Consider the following 19,093-nt stretch of genomic DNA (forward strand, 5'->3'; position numbering starts at 1 on the left):
TACTAGGGAGCCACCACTTATCAAGTCCCGAAGGCCACTCGAAAATATGGGTTAATGAATGTAAGGTGGTAGTGTGGTAACCATTAATGGTGTAAATTGAGTAGAATTTGATTATTTATGTGGACGTCTCAACAAGAACTTGTTTACATTGAACTTGAAGGCTACCATGTTGTATTCAACTGGGAAGCAGGACAGCGGAACAGTGTTCCACAGGCATGCAGTTGATGGAATCTGCCTTTAGATTTAGGCACAAATACAGAATAGGGAAAATCGTTTCGTAGTGGTTGTAGCTAGTCGACGAGTGTTTTTTTTTGTGAAAGTTTGGCAAAGGGAACTATGGATTGGAGTTCAGTTAAGCACTTGCCATGAAAATAATGAGAGCAGAGACAGGCTCACGATGGGAAAGAGGTTGCAGAGAAGAGAAAATGGCATTACCTACTAGGTTTTGAAGCCGATTTTGAACTATCAAGGTTGGATAGAGTGTGCTGAGCAGCTACTGCCAAGATGTGGCAACAGTATTCCATTTGAGGACATACTTGGCTTTTATACAGATAGAAGATTACACTGGCAGTGAGATACCTTCTAGAGCAGTAGAATGATCCAACCATTTTTCCAGCAATCTTGGCAACAGATTTGATGTACGTGTTTCATTTCAGATCAGAAGCAAAGGCCAGTCTCAGAAGCTTCGTCGAGAGGGCTCAGTTTGCAGCCTTTGGGGAGTATGGAGTCACCCTTTAATTGCCTTTGCTCCCAGGCTCACTCTGACCCGGACTGGTAGTACCTGTTAGGGTCCCAACTATGGGTTAAATAGAAACTGACTTAAAAAAACAAAACAAATATATTCTATTAAAAAATTGTTCTTCAAAATCACTGGATTCAGCATTAAATAACCTGAAAAGGGTTGATATGCCGTAAAACAAAAACAACCAACCAACCAAGACGAGAGCCGTTCATTTCAATTGGTGTATGATGGAGGTTAGAGCAATTATGATATAAGGAGAGAAGCTTGGTTTTTGACACATTAAAATTAACCAACCACCTTTTTCCCCATTGCACCACGTTCTCAAGATCAGAAGAAAGAAAATCAGAAAGGTCTTGTTCATTGCTAGCCTTTGAAGTGTTGCCATAGATTCTGCTGTCATCTGCATAAATGTCTACGGACGATCTAAGAATGTGATTTGGGAGATCATTGATGATCAGGAAGAGAGTAGTCCATCGAAATTAAAATTGGTTGCTTCTTATTGTTCTTCACATAAGAATCCCAGGTTGTCTAAGTGATGTGCTTAAATATCACATGAATAAAAAAAAATCAGCAGAAGCCTTAATTTGTCGTGCATAAATAGTATTGACTCAAAATAAAAAAAAAGTGATAGAGAATATTTGTGCTATTAATTTCAATCATGCTAACAAGTTTATGACACTTGTAATAAGAATTAATCATTTTAAATATGGATGGAATACTGTTGCCATATCTGGGCAGGAGCTGCCAAAAACAGCCTATCATGCCTTGACAGAGTACAAAATAGACTTCGTGGCTTAGTGGGGGATGTCCTTTTCTCTACCCTGCAACCCCTCTCCCACAGAAGAGACGTTGCGAGTCTATCCTTGTTTTATCGTTATTTTCATGGCAGGTGCTCGTCTGAACTCCAATCCCTGGTCCCCCCTCGCTAATCTTTCACGAAAAACACCTGTCTAGCTGAATCCACTGTGAAAAATTTCCCCCACTCTATATCTGTGCCTAAATCAAAACGCGGATTCCATGAACAAAGCTTCTTTCTTAGAACTGCACACCTGTGGAACTCTGTTCCGTCTGCCTGCTTCCCTCCGGACTACAACTTGGATGTCTTCAAGTCTAATGTTAACAAATTCCTAATGAACCGCCCCCTTAAGTAAACACTCCATCAAATCTCCACACTAACGTAATGTACTTGCAATAACCCTTATCCCTGAGTGGCTTCCGGGCCTTGATAAGTGGTGATCACTGTGTAAAAAAAAAAAAAAAAAAAAAAAAAATATTAAAACTAAAAATCACAAAAATCTGTACAGAATTGTTGCATATTTACGCTAAGAAACGACTTCCTTGTTTGTAAAGTGGCGTGCGTACACTAAACAATGTAGCTTAATTTGAAGACCCCAACGAAAATGTAGGTCAACACACAAGAATATTTGAAAACTGATTATTTTCATTGAAACCTTCTTTGTCATAAATATAATATTTTAAAAATATGTTCATTTGCAGAATTTTTTTTTTTTTTTTTTAAATATTTTTAAAATAAATTAAATGTGTATTTACAGGAATTGCTTTGCTATGAATATTTTTTTTAGATAAATCAAATATGTTCATTTACAGAAGTTTTTTTGTTATAAATATATTTTCAAAATAAATCAAATATATTTATTTACAAACATTTTTTGTTAGGAATATATTTTCAAAATAAATCAAATGTTTATTTACAGGAATTTTTTGCTGTGAATATATTTTTTAAATAAATCAAATATGTTCATTTACAGAAACTTTTTGTTATAAATATATTTTAAAAATAAATCAAATATATTTATTTACAGACATTTTTTGTTATAAATATATTTTCAAAATAAATCAAATATATTTATTTATAGACATTTTTTGTTAGGAATATATTTTCAAAATAAATCAAATGTTTATTTACAGGAATTTTTTTGCTGTGAATATATTTTTTGAATAAATCAAATATGTTCATTTACAGAAACTTTTTGTTATAAATATATTTTAAAAATAAATCAAATATATTTATTTACAGACATTTTTTGTTATAAATATATTTTAAAAATAAATCAAATATATTTATTTACAAAAACGTTTTGCCATAAACATAATATTTTTAAAATAAATCAATCATGTATATTTAGAGATTTTTTGTTATAAATAGATTTTTTAAAATAAATCAAATATGCTTATTTGCAGAATTGTTTTTTGTTATAAATATAATATTTTTGAATTAAATTAAATATGTTTATTTATAGAAACTGGATAATATAAGTAATTAGGTCTTATTTAGACTTATTTCTGTTTGGTTATAGTACGTTTTGCCTATTAGAACGGTTTCTTCATGGCAAGTTTGTACATTTCACAAATAATGAATTATTGTTCACTTTCATAAAACTATTTTTGGGTTTTCCATTTTTGATCGTCAGCTTAGGACGTGTACTACCTGACAAACTGGTGACCCCCCCCCTCCCCAATAAATGCTACTCACATATGTGTCTTAACAAGTTTAAAAAAAAAAAATCAAGGTTGAGTTAGAAATGAAAATAATAACTTGTAACAAATTTAATACAAACCAGATCTTCAATATTTCCATAAATGTTTTTCTTCATTCCAGAAGCTCTTGTGGCAACCCATCCGCCCAAAGAGCTGAACTCCATAGAATCTGGTTCGTGTCCGGTGCAATAACCTTTTTCAGATAACTGAAAAAAAAAAAAAAATTATTCAAATAAAATAAAAATAGAACCATCACAAGTGTAAGTAAGAGACAATGTTGTGGACTGTTGTCTTATACCGAATTTATCTAATACTAGCAGGGAAACCTGATGTTGCCCGGGATTGAATGAGGAGCAACGAATGTTTCACACTCCCATATTTGATTGTGATCGAAATCGATGAAATTGCCCATTTTTCAATCAAATCAATTGATTACCTGCTCTAGTTGAGTATCCATCATGTTGCACCGGGAGGAAACTTCACATGCCTCCCCTCAGTGACTTAGTCAACAATACATTGTAGTCTAAATTGCACTGTAGAGAACTTACTATTGATTTTATAAAATTATTTGTATATAGTAACTTGAATTAAAGTTTAAAATACAAAAGTCAAATATCATGGTTTGATTATGCTCTAAACAGAATTATGCTCTTCATTTCGAATGTGCCTCTGTTATATCAAAGAACCTACTGTTGATGTGATATGTCGGGCCTTTTGGCTTGTGTGGTAATAAAATTTCTCAAACACACTTGTGATGCTAGATAGTGTAAGGTGTTAACTTTGGCCAAAATCACCTGTTCCTTCTTTCATCGGATTTTTCCGATTAACGATACTTCTTGAAGACATTCTGATACAAAACCTATCTAAGAACACTGCCAGGCATATAAAGTACATTTTTGTGAAATTTGTAAAACATTAGGTCAGCCACTTAGGAGTCCATAGGGAACAAACTCACACACAGACACACAAGGTTCCTTTTATATAAGAATAGTAGATAGAGATATGATAATACAAGGATAAAACAATCCAACAACAGTATGAAATAAAAATGGAAAAGGAAGACCCAATTGCTTAACATTTCACCTGCTTTGTGGGCCTTTTCAAGAGCAAAATAAAAAATGACTTAAAATGATACATGACCCCATTTTATCTCATTTCTTTGCTCTTGAAAAAGCCTATGAAACAGTTGGGCAAAACGTTGAGTAATAGGATCTTCCTTTTCCATTTTTAATTCATCTAATACAAAAAGAAAAGACAAAGTGTGTTTCTTGAACTTTTATGGTTAATAGCATCCTTCTTACCAAATCATTTTTTTATTTTTTTTTAATTCTAATTCTATGGTTTCAACAAGAAGAAAATGAATTTGGATTTAATTTCTTTCCAAAAATAATTTATCCACCCAGGAATATTTTTTAAATGGATGCAAATGATCAAGATGACAGCAGTAAATCCATGGCTGAAAAAAAAACAAAAACAAAAAAAGCACAAATGGTCTTTTGGTTCTAGTCAACTAACATACTTCTTAATTTCTGGCATTGCAGCTACTGGAAGCAGTGACAAGCCAAATAAGTTCCTTCATTTTTATTGTTTTTCAGTATTTCTATTGAAATAAAATGTAAGAAAAAGACAGTACTGAAAAATATACAACAAAAATTACCAAAAATTATACAGATAAAAATAACACAATTAGTCTTTTTCATCTGCAAGAATGCCTGTGGCAGCAGAGAATTAAAGTCAACTATTTTGGGAATATTATGTATTGGATACGTTTTTTTTTATGATGTTTGAAATTTTGCCATTTTGATTTCAATAATTTTATTTTTATACTTTCATAAACATGTTTATTATATTAATTCAAATAAAAAACTTACTTTTTAAAATGAAAAATAACATAAAATTAAAAAAAAAAGCTTATTTTTATAATTTGATAATCTTATATTTCTTATACAAAATTAAAAAAAAAAGACTTATTTTTAAAAATGTTATTAAAAGTGCAAATAAAGATAAATTGTGTTATGTTTATCTGTATAATTTTGTTAATTTTTTTTGTATACTTTTCAGTCATGTCTTTTTGCTTCTTTCCTCTCGGTTTTTTTTTTTTAAATTTTTTTTTATTACATTTTCACCCCAAACAAGGCACATTGTCACTTTGGTGTAGGGGGCTACTATCAGGGGCAGCTACTGCTGGGGCACTATGTTGGGATTTGGGCAGCAAGATGTCGGTTCACGTTACACTTGAACTTCTGCATGTCAGTACAGTTAGGGAAGCAGGGACCTGGAATGGAATTCCAGAGTCTAGCGGTTCTGGGGAAGAAACTACTGGAGTAGAAAGATCTTTTACATCTAGGGATCTATACTGTGTGGGGGTGGGATTTAGCTGCCTGTCGAGTTTGTCGAGGGTGTCTACGTCGTGGGGGCACAAGTGTCTGCAGTTCGTCAGAGCATTCACCATTAAAATACTTGTAGAACAGGCAGAGGGATGCAACGTTTTGTCGATGGGACAGAGGCTGAAGCTTAGATGTCAGTTCAGGGCCTATCAGATTGGCGACTCTTTGGAACCTTGCCTAGGAGCGAGAGACTAGCAGCAGATGCACCAGCCAAAATGTGACAACAATACTCCATATATGGGGTTTCTTTTCTTGAGAGAAGCTGGACAATATAAGGAGATGTGTGCAGAACAATGGTATAGCCAACTTGAAAGAATGGATGCAAGTTCTTGGGTTAGTAAATTTAGAACAGTTGAGGTAGCAGGTTCGGTTCATAGGGGAAAGCCAAGTAAAACGGACTTGAAAGAAAGAGGGATAAAAAAAAAGACCTGACTAGAGATAGATTAGTTAGGAAATGATTTTCTAAAAGCTATTTAACACATGCCAGCATGTAAAATGGGCGTTAAATTGATAATCATGATGAGAGCGAGATGGAGAAAGAAAGACGGTTTCAAATATTAGACTAATAACGTTATTATATTGTACATGCCTCATGGTTCAATCGCTTAACACCGTTCATAAATACAGAGTCTGTGAGTTCGAACCTCACCTGGAATAAAATTATGTTTACTTTGATTTAGGGCCAAAATAAACTCAGTTTAAATTACAACATGAAGGAGATTGCTTAGTTTTACATTCGTTACCATTCAAAATGGGGGTCACTTTGATCATCACCTTATCAGTAGGTGGTACCATCATTGAATCTTAAGCCCTCAAATTTTTTATGTGTGAGATTATAGCAAAGACAATCGATATAAAACCAATCCACAAACTATTCTTGATAGACGGCCATCGGGTTAGGGTTATTCTTGATAGACGGCCATCACAGCCAAAACGAATGCAGTGCCAAGAAAGAAGTTTGTCAATTACTGATAACTGTGCACGTTGTATTCAAGTGTGATTATTATTGAATTGCGATCAAAGACTGCTGGACATTTAGGACTGAAAATTGGAGGACAAGTCAGAGGATTAGTTGGCCAAAACGTGGTGAGACGAAAACAACTATGGAAGGCAGTAATTACTGAAGATACAGTTAAGGATTCAGCATTCTTATCCTGTCGCGGTTAACAATATGACAAAGGCCAGAGGAATAGTTAGCCGAAACGTGGCGAGATGACAACAACTATAAAGATAAGGATAATAGTCTGCAAATAAATAAAGTCAGGCACTGCCTAAAGATGTGGTTGAATTTTTTTTTAATAGCAATCACTCCAGACAAGGCATGAAGTCACTTGATGTAAAAAGCTAAGAAAAAGAAATACTGCTTCAAGGTAAAAAAAAACTAGCCAATGGTAAGTGCTAGAGGGATAGATTATGACTTAGAAAACAGCAATTCTTCCTCCTTTGTTAGAAACATCGCTCATAGAATGTGAGGACTAAAGGACAAAATAAAGGAAGTTAGAGTTACGTGGCCACCAAAAGTAAATCCAAGATTTACTTTCTATTCTCCTTAATTCGGAAAAAAACTATTTTAGTTTTTGGTACTTATATGGCTATGAATTTTACACTTTTTAGTTGAGATTCGCTTTTAATTTTTATTTTTTAATAAAAGAATTAAAGAAAGTTAATTCTTTCCTGAATTGGATTGGAGAAACAATTGCGAATTTTATTAACAATTTCATGAGTAGCATTTTTATATATATATACTAGCATTTCAGCCTGGCGTTGCCCGGGTGTTTGGAGGTGTATGTTGAGCAAAAATAATAAAAAAAGCGGTCAATTGTTTTAACTTTGACCCCTATTATGACCCCTTAACATTTATTGTTTTGAGTTCAAATTAAGTTATTAAGTTAGATCCATATCCAAGGAACCTATATCTAAAATTTCAAGTGTTTAGATCCAAAATTGGCGGAGGGGTTTGGTAGAGTTCTCAAAGGTCAAATCGTTGAACTTTGACCCCTTAACAGCCAAATTTCTGGTCGAAAACATATTACAAAGATTTTACCAAATCTCAGTACCCTGTATATCAAATTTTGAGTCTGTAGACTGAAAATTGACAGAGTTATTGCATAGGGAAATGTACATGCACAGACATGATCACTTTTATATATATACTAGCATTTACGCCTGGCATTGCCCAGGTGTTTGGAGGTGTATGTTGAGCAAAAAAAAAAAGTAGTCAATTTTTTATAATTTTGAACCCTATTATGACCTCTTAACGTTTATTGTTTTGGGCTCAAATCAAGTTATTAAGTTAGATCCATATCCTTGTATATTAAATTTCGAGTCTATAGATTGAAAATTGACAGAGTTATTGCATAGGGAAATGTAGACACACAGACACGTTCATTTATATATATATATAGATATATAAAAAAATCAGTAAGACGTGAATAATAATTAATTTTTAAACGTGTGAAAATTAAAAAACACTCACCCTTCGTTCAAGGTCTTGACCTATGATTCCAGATTCAGCGCAAACTGTGAGATTCTGATCATCAACCCATAAAATCTTATTCTGAAAGAAAACAAAAAAGAAAAAAGGAATTATTTCTCATTTAAAACCAATCATGCTTTTGAATATCTAAAATTACTGTAACAAAACCACGTGTCCTTCTCCCCATCTGCTCGACAACAATAACTAACCTTCCCGCTGTGCGCTGGAAATTTATTTTCTTTCATCTTTTCCCGTTCTGGTCGTGTAGTCTCCCACATATTGGTGACTGTTGAAGAGGTTTACTGGTTTACAAGTGAAAAAAAAATTAAATCAATCAATTCAAAAGAAAAACACAGACTGACACTTTCTCTAAATATTAGTTGCACTCTGAGTGTGTGTGTGGGACACCATGGTGGGAAGCTACCCTTTAAGCGCTAACGTCCATATCTTAATTTTTCTGTTGAGATCGAGTTTGTGAGTTACCGTCACCTCATCTCGATCTCCCAAAGCTCTTTGGACATGATCCAAGCAACGATTTACTTTTGAGCATGTCAAATACATAACTATCATTAACTGGACACTGTCCTTAAATCTAATCTGCCACACCTTGATTACAGCTCCACATCAGCTCACCTTTGTGTGCATTTGCAAACAATTTTCTTTCCATTGTAACGATAAACCCATTTCCTCTTTCTTTTGTTATATTTCTTTGTGTTTTTTTCACCTGCTTCCTCACACTTTGGTAGGGGGGGGGGCATTGATAGCATCACATTATTCACTTTTGCTATATCAGCCATTATCTACATGCAGTTTACAGTCATAAAATTTTTGTTAATTCAAGAGTGTAATTTAGAAGAAACTAGCAAAGCTACACAGCATTGCCCAGAGCAAAAGCAAAACATTTCTATTAAAAAATACTACCTCTGTACTTCTCCCTCTATTTTTCTCTCTTTTCCCCTTTCCTCTTCCTTCTCCATCAAGCCCATTTTTCTCACACGCACACACACACACACAATACTCTCATGTATATAGATTTCTCGAGGAATGAGTTGGTACATGGGAATGAACTCATTGATTAAAAAAATCAGTTACTTCTGCTTAAGTACATAAAATGACTTAAAAGCCAACCCTATCTGACGAAACCCAACCCAGTTGACTATTAAAGAATGAATACTTACCTTTCTTTTTAATTATAGATATTATTCATCCAGAAAATACCAACTTTGTGGATGTTTGTTTGGTATTTTTTCACTTTTAGCTGAACATACATTCACACAGACAGACAATTAACCTTTATATATAAAAATACTCGCTTTCATAGAAAAAAACAGTTTAGCTTATGTTTCTGAATTTTTTAGATGAGGATTGATAATTTGTATTATTTGGATTACTCAGACTACTGTTCTCATCTAAGTGACACTATTCTGGAGGTTGAAGGTTCAAACCTCAGTGCAGGCAATACTAAGAATATAATTGTGTATTACTTAAGAATTCTACCTAGTCATGGCCGATGGAATGAGAACATGCTATCCATGTGGATTAAATAAAGGATTCTGTTTAAAATTCTGTGCAGATTCCCAGAGTTTGACAGAAAGAATTCACAGTTCAACAAGATGCACCTGAAGAAGCTTGGAGGTTACATCAACCGAAATGTCGTGAAAATAACACTCAAGATAGTAGTTTGAATAATCCAAATACAGATCTATGTAACGAAGATTATTATGAACATATGTGGTGATATTGGATGGGATGTGTCTAAAATTATGCTTAAAAACAATATTTTCCACATTAGGTTAAAGTGATAAGTAGAGAGGAAAATTCCATTACAGTTAAAGTTAAGTGTCAAGATATGGCATCATGGACGAGAAATCCGAAATGAGACATGGTTAAAAGAAAAAAAAATCTTCCTCTTTGGCCAATGAACTGAAAGGAGTCGGTTGTCTGTTTTGGGAACTCTGTTTTTTTTTTTTTATCCATCTCTCTGAGGAGTATGGCACAATCACCAGTTCTTGCCAGATTACTGAAGTTAAGCAACATTGAGCCTGGCCATTACCAGATGGGTGACCATTTGGGAAGACTAGGCGCTGTATGTATCTTCTGGGAAGCTTGGGCGTGGGCCAGCACCTTCACCCCGAAAAAAGAGCTCCTTGCTACAATAGCATCTACAAAGTTGTGGATGGCCTATGCCCCTCCAGGGGCTCAAGGCTGGGGGGGGGGATCCCTCTGGGGAGCAGGCAATGGGGATTTGTAATTTTACAGTGCTGTAAAAATAAGATATTGAAGAGCATGTCGCTATTGAGCCAAGAATATTGTTGGTCAATTTGCATTGTCTGAACCAATCGAATACGCAGCCCTGGAAAACAAACTTTTAATTTCTAACCATTATCTGTTAAGATTTAAAATGTTCTTTGTATGCTAATCAAACAATCCCACAGCACTATCTTCATGTTCAAGTTCCATTCTGTCTCTTTTGGGATCTTCTGACCACTCGGTTGTATCAGTTAAGATAAAAACGAAATGCAATATGTCTTCAGATGTACTTCTCCACCGTACTGTATATCGATACTCTACCGCTGACTGGGATAGCCACCGTACACTTACCTGATCTACCCCTGCATTACATGTTTAAAAAGGATGTGTCCTCCATAGTATTAGACCTGACCGAATCGCTAATTGTAGGCATAGACCGATTCATACCATCCAAAAATTCAAACAAAAACCTGACAGCCAGTCATGGTTCTCCCCAGAATGTGCTGCTGCCATCGTGCACAGAAATCACTTTTTCCATAGCTACCAACGTAATAGATGCACTGAGACTAAGGCTGCCTTCAGAACTGCCAGCAACCACTGCAAAAGAGTAATACAAAATGCAAGAGAGCTATATGCTCAGTCCATTAAATCCAAAGTAGTTGAGCAGCGGCCTGGTTCCCATCAGTTTTGGTAAATAGCAAACAGGATCCTTAACAGAAGCGTGCATTCTATCCCAACTATCATCAATGGACCTGAGGTCATCTCGTCAGCATCAGATAAGGTCAAACTATTTGCCAAGAACTTTGTAGGTAATTCTACCCTATGCGACGAAGGCCATCAACTCCCCGTATTCCCTCCTATAACGGACAACACGCTCTGCAACATACAAATATATGTGCGTGAGGTCGCCAAGTTAATCAAGAACCTTGATCCCAGTAAAGCAACTGGCTCTGACGGCATTCCAATCATTGTGCTGAAAAAGCTTCAACCAGAACTTGCCCCCATACTTACAAAACTTTTTAAGCGTTGCCTTAAAGAGAAGTGCTTCCCAACACCCTGGAAAACCTCATCAGTATGCCTTGTATTTAAGAATTCAGGTGATAAGTCATCTCCCTCTCAGTAAAGACCAATAGGTCTCCTGTGTGTCCTGAGTAAGCTGCTGGAATCCATATTAAATAGAGAAGTAGTTAATCACCTCAACAGAAATAACCTTCTTAGTGACATGCAATATGGTTTCCATTCTGCCAGATTTACAGCAGATGTGCTAACGGTTATATCTCATAGGATTAGCGAATCTCTTGACAAAGGTTTCCTCTCTAGGGCAATTGCACTTGACATATCAAAGGCCTTCGATAAGGTATGGCATAAGGGCCTACTTCACAAGATTTCCAGCTACAGTATAACTGGAAATGTTCTCTCGATCATTAAATCATTTCTCTCCGATAAGCTCATAAGAGTAGTGGTCGATGGGCAGAAATCAGAGGCCCTCAATATTAATGCTGGAGTCCCTCAGGGGTCCATCCTGAGCCCAACTCTCTTCCTGATATAGATCAATGATCTCCCAAAACACATACTTAAATCATTCATTGACATCTATGCTGATGACACGACCATCTATGGCAACACATCAAAGGCCATAAATGACAAAGTTTTCTCAAATTCTCTCTCCTCTGATCTTGAGCGCGTGGTACAGTGGGGGAGGAGGTGGCTGGTTACTTTTAATGCATCTAAAACCAAGCTCCTATCTTTACATCATCAACGCTCTGATCCCCATCTGGCATCAATTGAAATGGGTGGCTCTCGTCTAGGGGAAGCTCCATGTTTTGATAAGCTTCTGGGCTTGACCTTTACTCCTGACCTGAAATGGAACACGTACATCGTCAGTTGCCAAGGTCGCTGGAAAAATGGTAGGATCCTTCTACCGCTCCAGAAGATATCTCACCCCTAATGCAATTCTCTATCTGTATAAAAGCCAAGTATGTCCAAGGATGGAGTACTGCTGCCACATCTGGGCAGGAGCTGCTAAAAACAGCCTATCCTGCCTTGACAGAGTACAAAATAGGCTTCGTAACTTAGTGGGGGATGCCCTTTTCTCTTCCCTGCAACCTCTCTCCCACAGGATAGACATTGCGAGCCTGTCTTTGTTTTATCGTTACTACCATGGCAGATGCTCGCCTGAACTCTAATTTCTGGTCCCCCTCGTCAATCTTTCACAATAAACACCCGCCTAGCTGAAACCACTGTCAAAAATTTTCCCCACTCTTTATCTGTGCCAAAATCAAACCGTAGATTCCATGAACAAAGCTTCTTTCTTAGAAGTGCACGCTTGTGGAATTCTGTTCCGGTTGCCTGTTTCCCACCTGACTACAACCTGGATGTCTTAAAGTCCAATGTAAACAAATTCCTGATGAACCGCCGCCTTAAGTAAGACACTTTATCAAATCTCCAACACTAACGTACTGTACTGTACACGCAATAACCCTTATCTCCGAGTGGCTTCTGGGCCTTGATAAAGGTGACTACCTTGTAAAAAAAAAAAAAAAAAGAAAAGACACATAACATTAGGGTTGGTGGCTATGTGTAACAAAGCCAGAAAGGCATATGTAGCAAGAGCAGTAAATGACCAAGCCATAGTGCGAGGTGATGTCCAAGTGAAGGAAGAGAAAGAAAGGAAAAGTGGAGAGAGATTTGGAACCACGTGGGTGGCGACAGCAAGGTGAAGCACGTGCCAGCAAGAGAGACTTGAAAAACCTGTATGGCGACAACTGAACTGGAGAAGTGTTGATGTGGGAATAGAAACAGCATGCGTTCGACACGGCAGAGTTTTATTAACCATATTGCGAACAAAGAGACTTGTAAAACCAAGATGCAGGTGTAGTTTGGAAAGTACCATGAATAAATGCCTTTTATTTCAACTAAAAAAAAAAAAAAAAAAAAAAAAGAGTGGAATTTTTTTTTGCTTTTTTTGTTCCTTTGTGAGATTTTCGTGCACAACATCAGGTTCGTGTAAAAATGTAAAACTCACCATTAATGAAGTATCAACAGAAATAATCATCCGCTGCTCCGAAGTCGGACACTCCAACGCTCCAGAGACGCTTGTTCCACCTGTGAGAAATTAACAAAGGGGCGTTTTAATAGATTCATACACAACTATTACGGAGACGTCTCAGGATTAATCTTAATCTTTAGTTAATAGTTAAAAAAAGAAAGTAGAATTAATTATTTAGTGACTCTTCAACATTTGAAAGGATTTTTAAAACATTTAAACTGTCAAATAGAAAATCATTTTTAACTGACTTTAAAATTCATAGCAAATCTTCTTGTATTAAAATATAACAAAATTGGGAAACTTTTATATCCAATAATTTTATAAATAGATTAAAGCAATATTTATATCTTAACAGCAATTAGTTCTAGTTTTACAACAATTTGGTTCAATTAATAATTTAATGACCAAACAATAACAATTACATTTAACATTTAAGATCCTATCAGAAAAAAAATAATTTGGTTAAAAAAAAAATGTACTGTTTAAAAAAAGAAAAGAGAAACAAAAATTAAAGTAAAAAAAAAAATTACTTCCTGGCAACACCAGGTAGATATAGCTAATAACCTATAATCTTGTCATTTTTTTCTCCCCTGAATTTTATCCAATCTTAATAACAAAACAAGCATATACTAGTTTTCTTCACTTGTTCCTTTTCACATTTTTTCTTTATTCCTTTTGCTGCTGTTTGCTTCTTAATTTTTGCTAGAGAGAGATGTCAAGAGATTGTTGGAGTATTGACAAACGTCTCCAACAAACCATAACATTTGAATTTTTCTTCAGTCACAACTGCCACCATTTCTAGTGACAGAAAGGAGACTAACTATTAGTATTTTATTAAAAAAGAAGTCTGGATTATTTGGATTATTCAAACTACTGTTCTCATTTTGAGCGTTATTCATGCCCAATGTAATCTTTCACTTTCTTCAGGTGTAACTTGTCGAATTTGGGAATCAGCACAGAATTTTGAATGGAATCTTGTATTTAATCCATGTTCCGTCAGCCAAGATTAAATAGACATCTGTGATATAACTCTCACCTGCCTGTTTAAATGTATGTATGTATGTATGTTTGTATGTCTGCCTAAAACTTTCAACATAGGTGATGGATTTTCATGAGATCAGTATCTTTTTGAAGATCAACCCTTCAGACGACAAATATCAAAAAATTGGTTAAAAACATTAATTTCTTCACTCTCAACTGGACACTTTTCTATAGGAAGGGGTCGCTTTTTTTGCCAATATTTTCGAAAGTCATCCCCTCTTTTCGATTGACTAGCCTTAATTTAAACCTTCACTGCTTCTGGTTTGGCGATGGATGCAACGACAAAACATCACATTTTATTTTCACATTCTTTTCCTCCTTCGCAGTACTGGTTGAAGCCTGCCTGCCTATTACCACTTTTTTTTTCTTTTTGCTAATCATGCACCTACAAACAGCCAGGCAATGCTGGGCACCCCGGCTAGTCTTAAATAATTCGCAATTATATTCTTTGTATTGTTAACACTGCAGATTGAACTTTCAACCTCTAGAAAAGTATCATTTACAACTGAATTTTTATGCCACAATTTCTTGCAGACAATTTTAACATGAATTTTGGGTTGGCTCCTTGAACATATTTTTGTTTTAGACGTACAATCTTACTAATTATCGCTGCAGATTTTTCCCTTACAGTTTGACAGAAAGATTACCCGAGTTCGACATAAATATTTCTGGACAAAACGTGAGAATAACACTCAAGATGACAACAGTAATACAAATAATGCTCATCTAAAAATTTCAAAGTTTGAGCAATATTTTCAGTAACAGAAAATAAGAGCATATGAATTGCCGCAACATCACATGAAATTGTTTTTTTGATTCATTGTAAAACTCGTTAAAAAAAATAAGTGACATTAATATAAAATTTAATTTTCTTTAATTATATCAGACTAGCAGGATCTGTGGAAATTCCACAGAGGACTCATTCATATGTAATATATTGATGTTGTCATTCTATAGATGTTCAGTTGTATGGGTGTATGTTTGTATTGTTTAGCTGGAAGTAAAAAACTACGAAACAAAAATGCATAAAGTTGGTATATTCTTTATCATCCGCATTACCCTGGATAAATAATATCTAAAATTTAGAAAAAAATATTAATTCTCTGGGGATCAACCAGTCAGACAGGGTTCATTTTTCAGTGTTACAACGTTATTATATACTAATTTGGAAAAGGAATGCCGACTCATTATTTGAGGAAGCTATTATGTAAAGAAGAGTTGCCTGTGTGCATCTGTCGAGTTAGAGAGGAATAGGCAGAGGAGAAAGAGGTAATTGTGGAGAGGGAGGTGTAAAACATGGGAGGAGAAAAGAGTGAACGATAGAGAGACAGACAGAGGTAGAGAGATATAAGGTTTAATAGAAATATGTTAAACTTTTTAACTCAGGCAATGCGGGGTAACCCTACTCATGTTTTAAAAGTTACAGTGTTCATTTATATAGGTCCTACAAGTCTATTGTGAAACTTACAAGAAAAGTCAAATGTTTATAATAAAATCTGAGAATTGAAAGAATTAAAAAGACTTGCCTCCAAATGGTATAAGCATTGCATTATGTTGACAGGCCAATTCAACAATCTTTACGACATCATTATGACAGGCTGAAAAAAAGAAAAATCCAAAGATTTAAAGTTAATTAAAGTAGGTTGGCTATAGTCAAGGGTGACACAATGGCTCTTTTTTTCTTGACTACTATATAGAGGGTGCTACTCCTTTTCCTGGATTACCCCACTAACTTTTGATCTACACGTTATAATGCTGAGTGTTTGGATGTCAAGTATCCTTGTTTTTAAGTTGTTGGTATGAATTTACCAAGAATTAGACATTCAGTCTTTCAGCCCATTAGTGAACCATTCTGGCTAAAGTAAATGAAAATTAATCTTTTAAAATAGTATAAAATAAACAAAGGTTCTAATTTGAGTAAAAGACGATTGCCATGGAACAATTTTGAAGAATATAAACCCTTAACATCATCATCATCATCATCCAGAGTTTTTTTACACTATATCTTCTATCATACGGATAAGTCTTCATAGATGTACTGCGAGTCGTCTGTTAGTTGCTTGATGCAAGTTCTGCGCCATTTCCAAAGTGAACTGTTTTGTTATCAAAAATAGAAAATTGTTGACGATTTTATTTTTTGTTGCCAGCAAATCAGGAGAATAGAAAGTGGAACTTCGGTTCACTTTTAGTAGCCTTGTAACTCTCCAATAAAAATCCCCCTAAAAATCCGGGCTCGTACTCACAAAAGTCCCTTAGATTTACAGTGGCAATATGACATGCTTGAGGTGAAATCAAGCTTTTTGGTTTGGTTATTTTGGTGGTTTTACGGCACATCAACCCTTTTCAGATTATTTAATGCTGAATCCAGTAATTTTGGAAAAAGTTTTTAAACTTGAAGTTCTTTATATCTTCAAATATTTATGAATAGTTTTTTTGTTTTTTTTTGTATAGGAAAATTGTTGCTGTTGATTTGACTTTGCAGAACATGATTGGGTTTTGAAAAGTCTTATCTGGTAGCACCAGTAATGTTAAAAAGGATCTTATAAAGTATAGCGAATTTTGAAAAAAAAATCATAAACATTTTTGAAAAAGATTAAAGTAAAAACAAAAATTAAATCCTTACTTGGCCAAACTACAAGATCAGGAATTCTTTCAAATTTTCCTTCTCTCAAGACAAAAACTTCATGGAGCGTATGACCTGTAAAAAAAAAAAAAAAAAAAAAAAATTGTTTGAATCATTTTAATTCAAATTTTTATTAATTGAACTGAAAACCAAAAAAAAATTATGTTCACTTTGACTCTAATAATGAACATAAAATAATTTACCCATATCATGTCGAGCGTCACCATTGCAGGAGTTATAATACTTCTATGTTGTAGAATTGTTCCCATTAGCTGTATCATCAGGGCTTAATTTATCTTCTCTCTCTATATATATATACTAGCAAAAGTACTCGTCGTTGACTGGGTTCAAAAACAGCCTACAGAAAATGGACTCTGATTTATGAAAGTATGATAGGTTATGAAAAGCAAGGGTCGTAAAGAGATAGCTTCAAATTTGGGGGTATCAAAACCAAAGCAAAATATGATGAAAGTAAAAATAAAATAGATAAACCCCATAATTTATTATACCATACCTGTTCACACTGAAACACTTATCACAATATTCTGTGGATCTTTATTAAAAAAACCTTGTTAAACTTTGTGACATACTTCCATTCTATGGAGGTCAGGCGTGAACAAACACCCCATAATTTTATTATACCATATTTCTTCAAACTGAAACATAATTACCAAAGTATACTTACACAGATAGATATGAAAAGTCTTTATTAAAGTTTGTGCCTATTTCCATTCTATGGAGGCCAGGCGCGAACGCAGACCCCACAATTTTATTATACCATCCCTATTTAAGTTAAAACATACTTATCAAAGTATTATTATGTACATCTATATCAAAAACACTTCTAAACGTTTTGTTTTAATTTTTAAATTTTTTTATTTCCATACCTTGTGGACCACCCCACAATTTTAATGAATCCTCATTATGCCAGATCAAACATACCCATTCCCGTGTCTCGATACATCTTCTATCATTATGTGATCAGTTTTCTGTAATAGGCAACCATATAGGAGCCTATTCGTGATCAGACACACACAGACGTTCAGCTTTATATTATAAATAATTTCTGACGAGGACGCATCACAGATCGTCTGAAACGCACGTAAACGATTTCAATGACTTAAAAACATTATTACAATGATCCAAACATAATTCTCAATGAAAAATCAAGACACGGAATAATAAAATAATGTTAAAAAATACACATTGTTGGTGACTACTCCCTTATTTAAATATATATATGTATATATATATATATATATTAGAGAGAGAGAGAGAGAGAGAGAGAGGGGGGGGAGGTTTCATCTGTCATTTCAGAAACAACTCTTTTTACAAAAATCGAAGAAAAAGAAATAGGATTTTAAAAAATCCAAAAGATCCCAAAACTTTCCAGAAAGATCGAGAAGGTTCTAGAATATTCTAACATTAGGTGGTGCTGGTGCTCTCTATAAATGAGGTTTTCATGCTAACCCAGCAGTTCTTGTTTTGTAAACATAACGAGTTCAATTTCAGCTCCAGTATGATTCCAGGGTTATAAATCCAGCCGAAAGATTCCCCTTTAAAACTTCCTGGTAATGATTAGAGAATGTTTTCTAATAAACATTATGTCATTATAGTTAAGATTGTCTGCTCTTTATGACATGGTTTCTGCTTTCCAGATGGGATAATGATGATAAGCAAGATATGGTCCCTTTTAATCAATGCTTATCTTCCTTTCAGATAGCATGAAAGTCCCCCTCCTCATACTTCCCAATTTTAAGAATGGCTTTCTTGTCTGCTTGATCATGTCTAAATATATCTATTAAAATGGACAGCAGAAACCAGATCTAAAAAAAAAAAAGGGGCAGACAATCCTGATTATCATTAATGTTGCTTGTCTAATTCTGAATTCAAAATATGAAACCATCATAAGTAGACGGTTTCTCTTTTACCAAAAATATGAAAAAAAAATTTTTAAATGAGGCGTTAGATGTAACATCTAAAAAGTGAATTTTAAAACTTAATTGCAGAACGTTTTCAAGAAAAG

At 34.6% G+C, this 19,093-nt stretch overlaps 1 protein-coding gene across 1 annotated transcript in view; it reads right to left on the reverse strand.

Annotated features, from left to right (window-relative positions):
- LOC145259722 (alkyldihydroxyacetonephosphate synthase, peroxisomal-like) overlaps positions 1–19,093 on the reverse strand; it is a 65,420-nt gene that overhangs the window by 25,254 nt on the left and 21,073 nt on the right. Inside the window, exons 5-9 of the mRNA XM_080117409.1 lie at positions 17,068–17,142; positions 15,971–16,042; positions 13,380–13,459; positions 8,105–8,185; positions 3,322–3,447 (exon numbers count right to left, since the gene is read on the reverse strand). Of these exons, the coding sequence (XP_079973535.1) occupies positions 3,322–3,447; positions 8,105–8,185; positions 13,380–13,459; positions 15,971–16,042; positions 17,068–17,142 (434 nt within the window). The remainder of the gene's footprint in view (positions 1–3,321; positions 3,448–8,104; positions 8,186–13,379; positions 13,460–15,970; positions 16,043–17,067; positions 17,143–19,093) is intronic.

This window comes from Euprymna scolopes, chromosome 35 (genome assembly GCF_053919585.1).
Source record: "Euprymna scolopes isolate OS-2025 chromosome 35, ASM5391958v1, whole genome shotgun sequence".
Lineage (NCBI taxonomy): Eukaryota > Metazoa > Mollusca > Cephalopoda > Sepiida > Sepiolidae > Euprymna > Euprymna scolopes.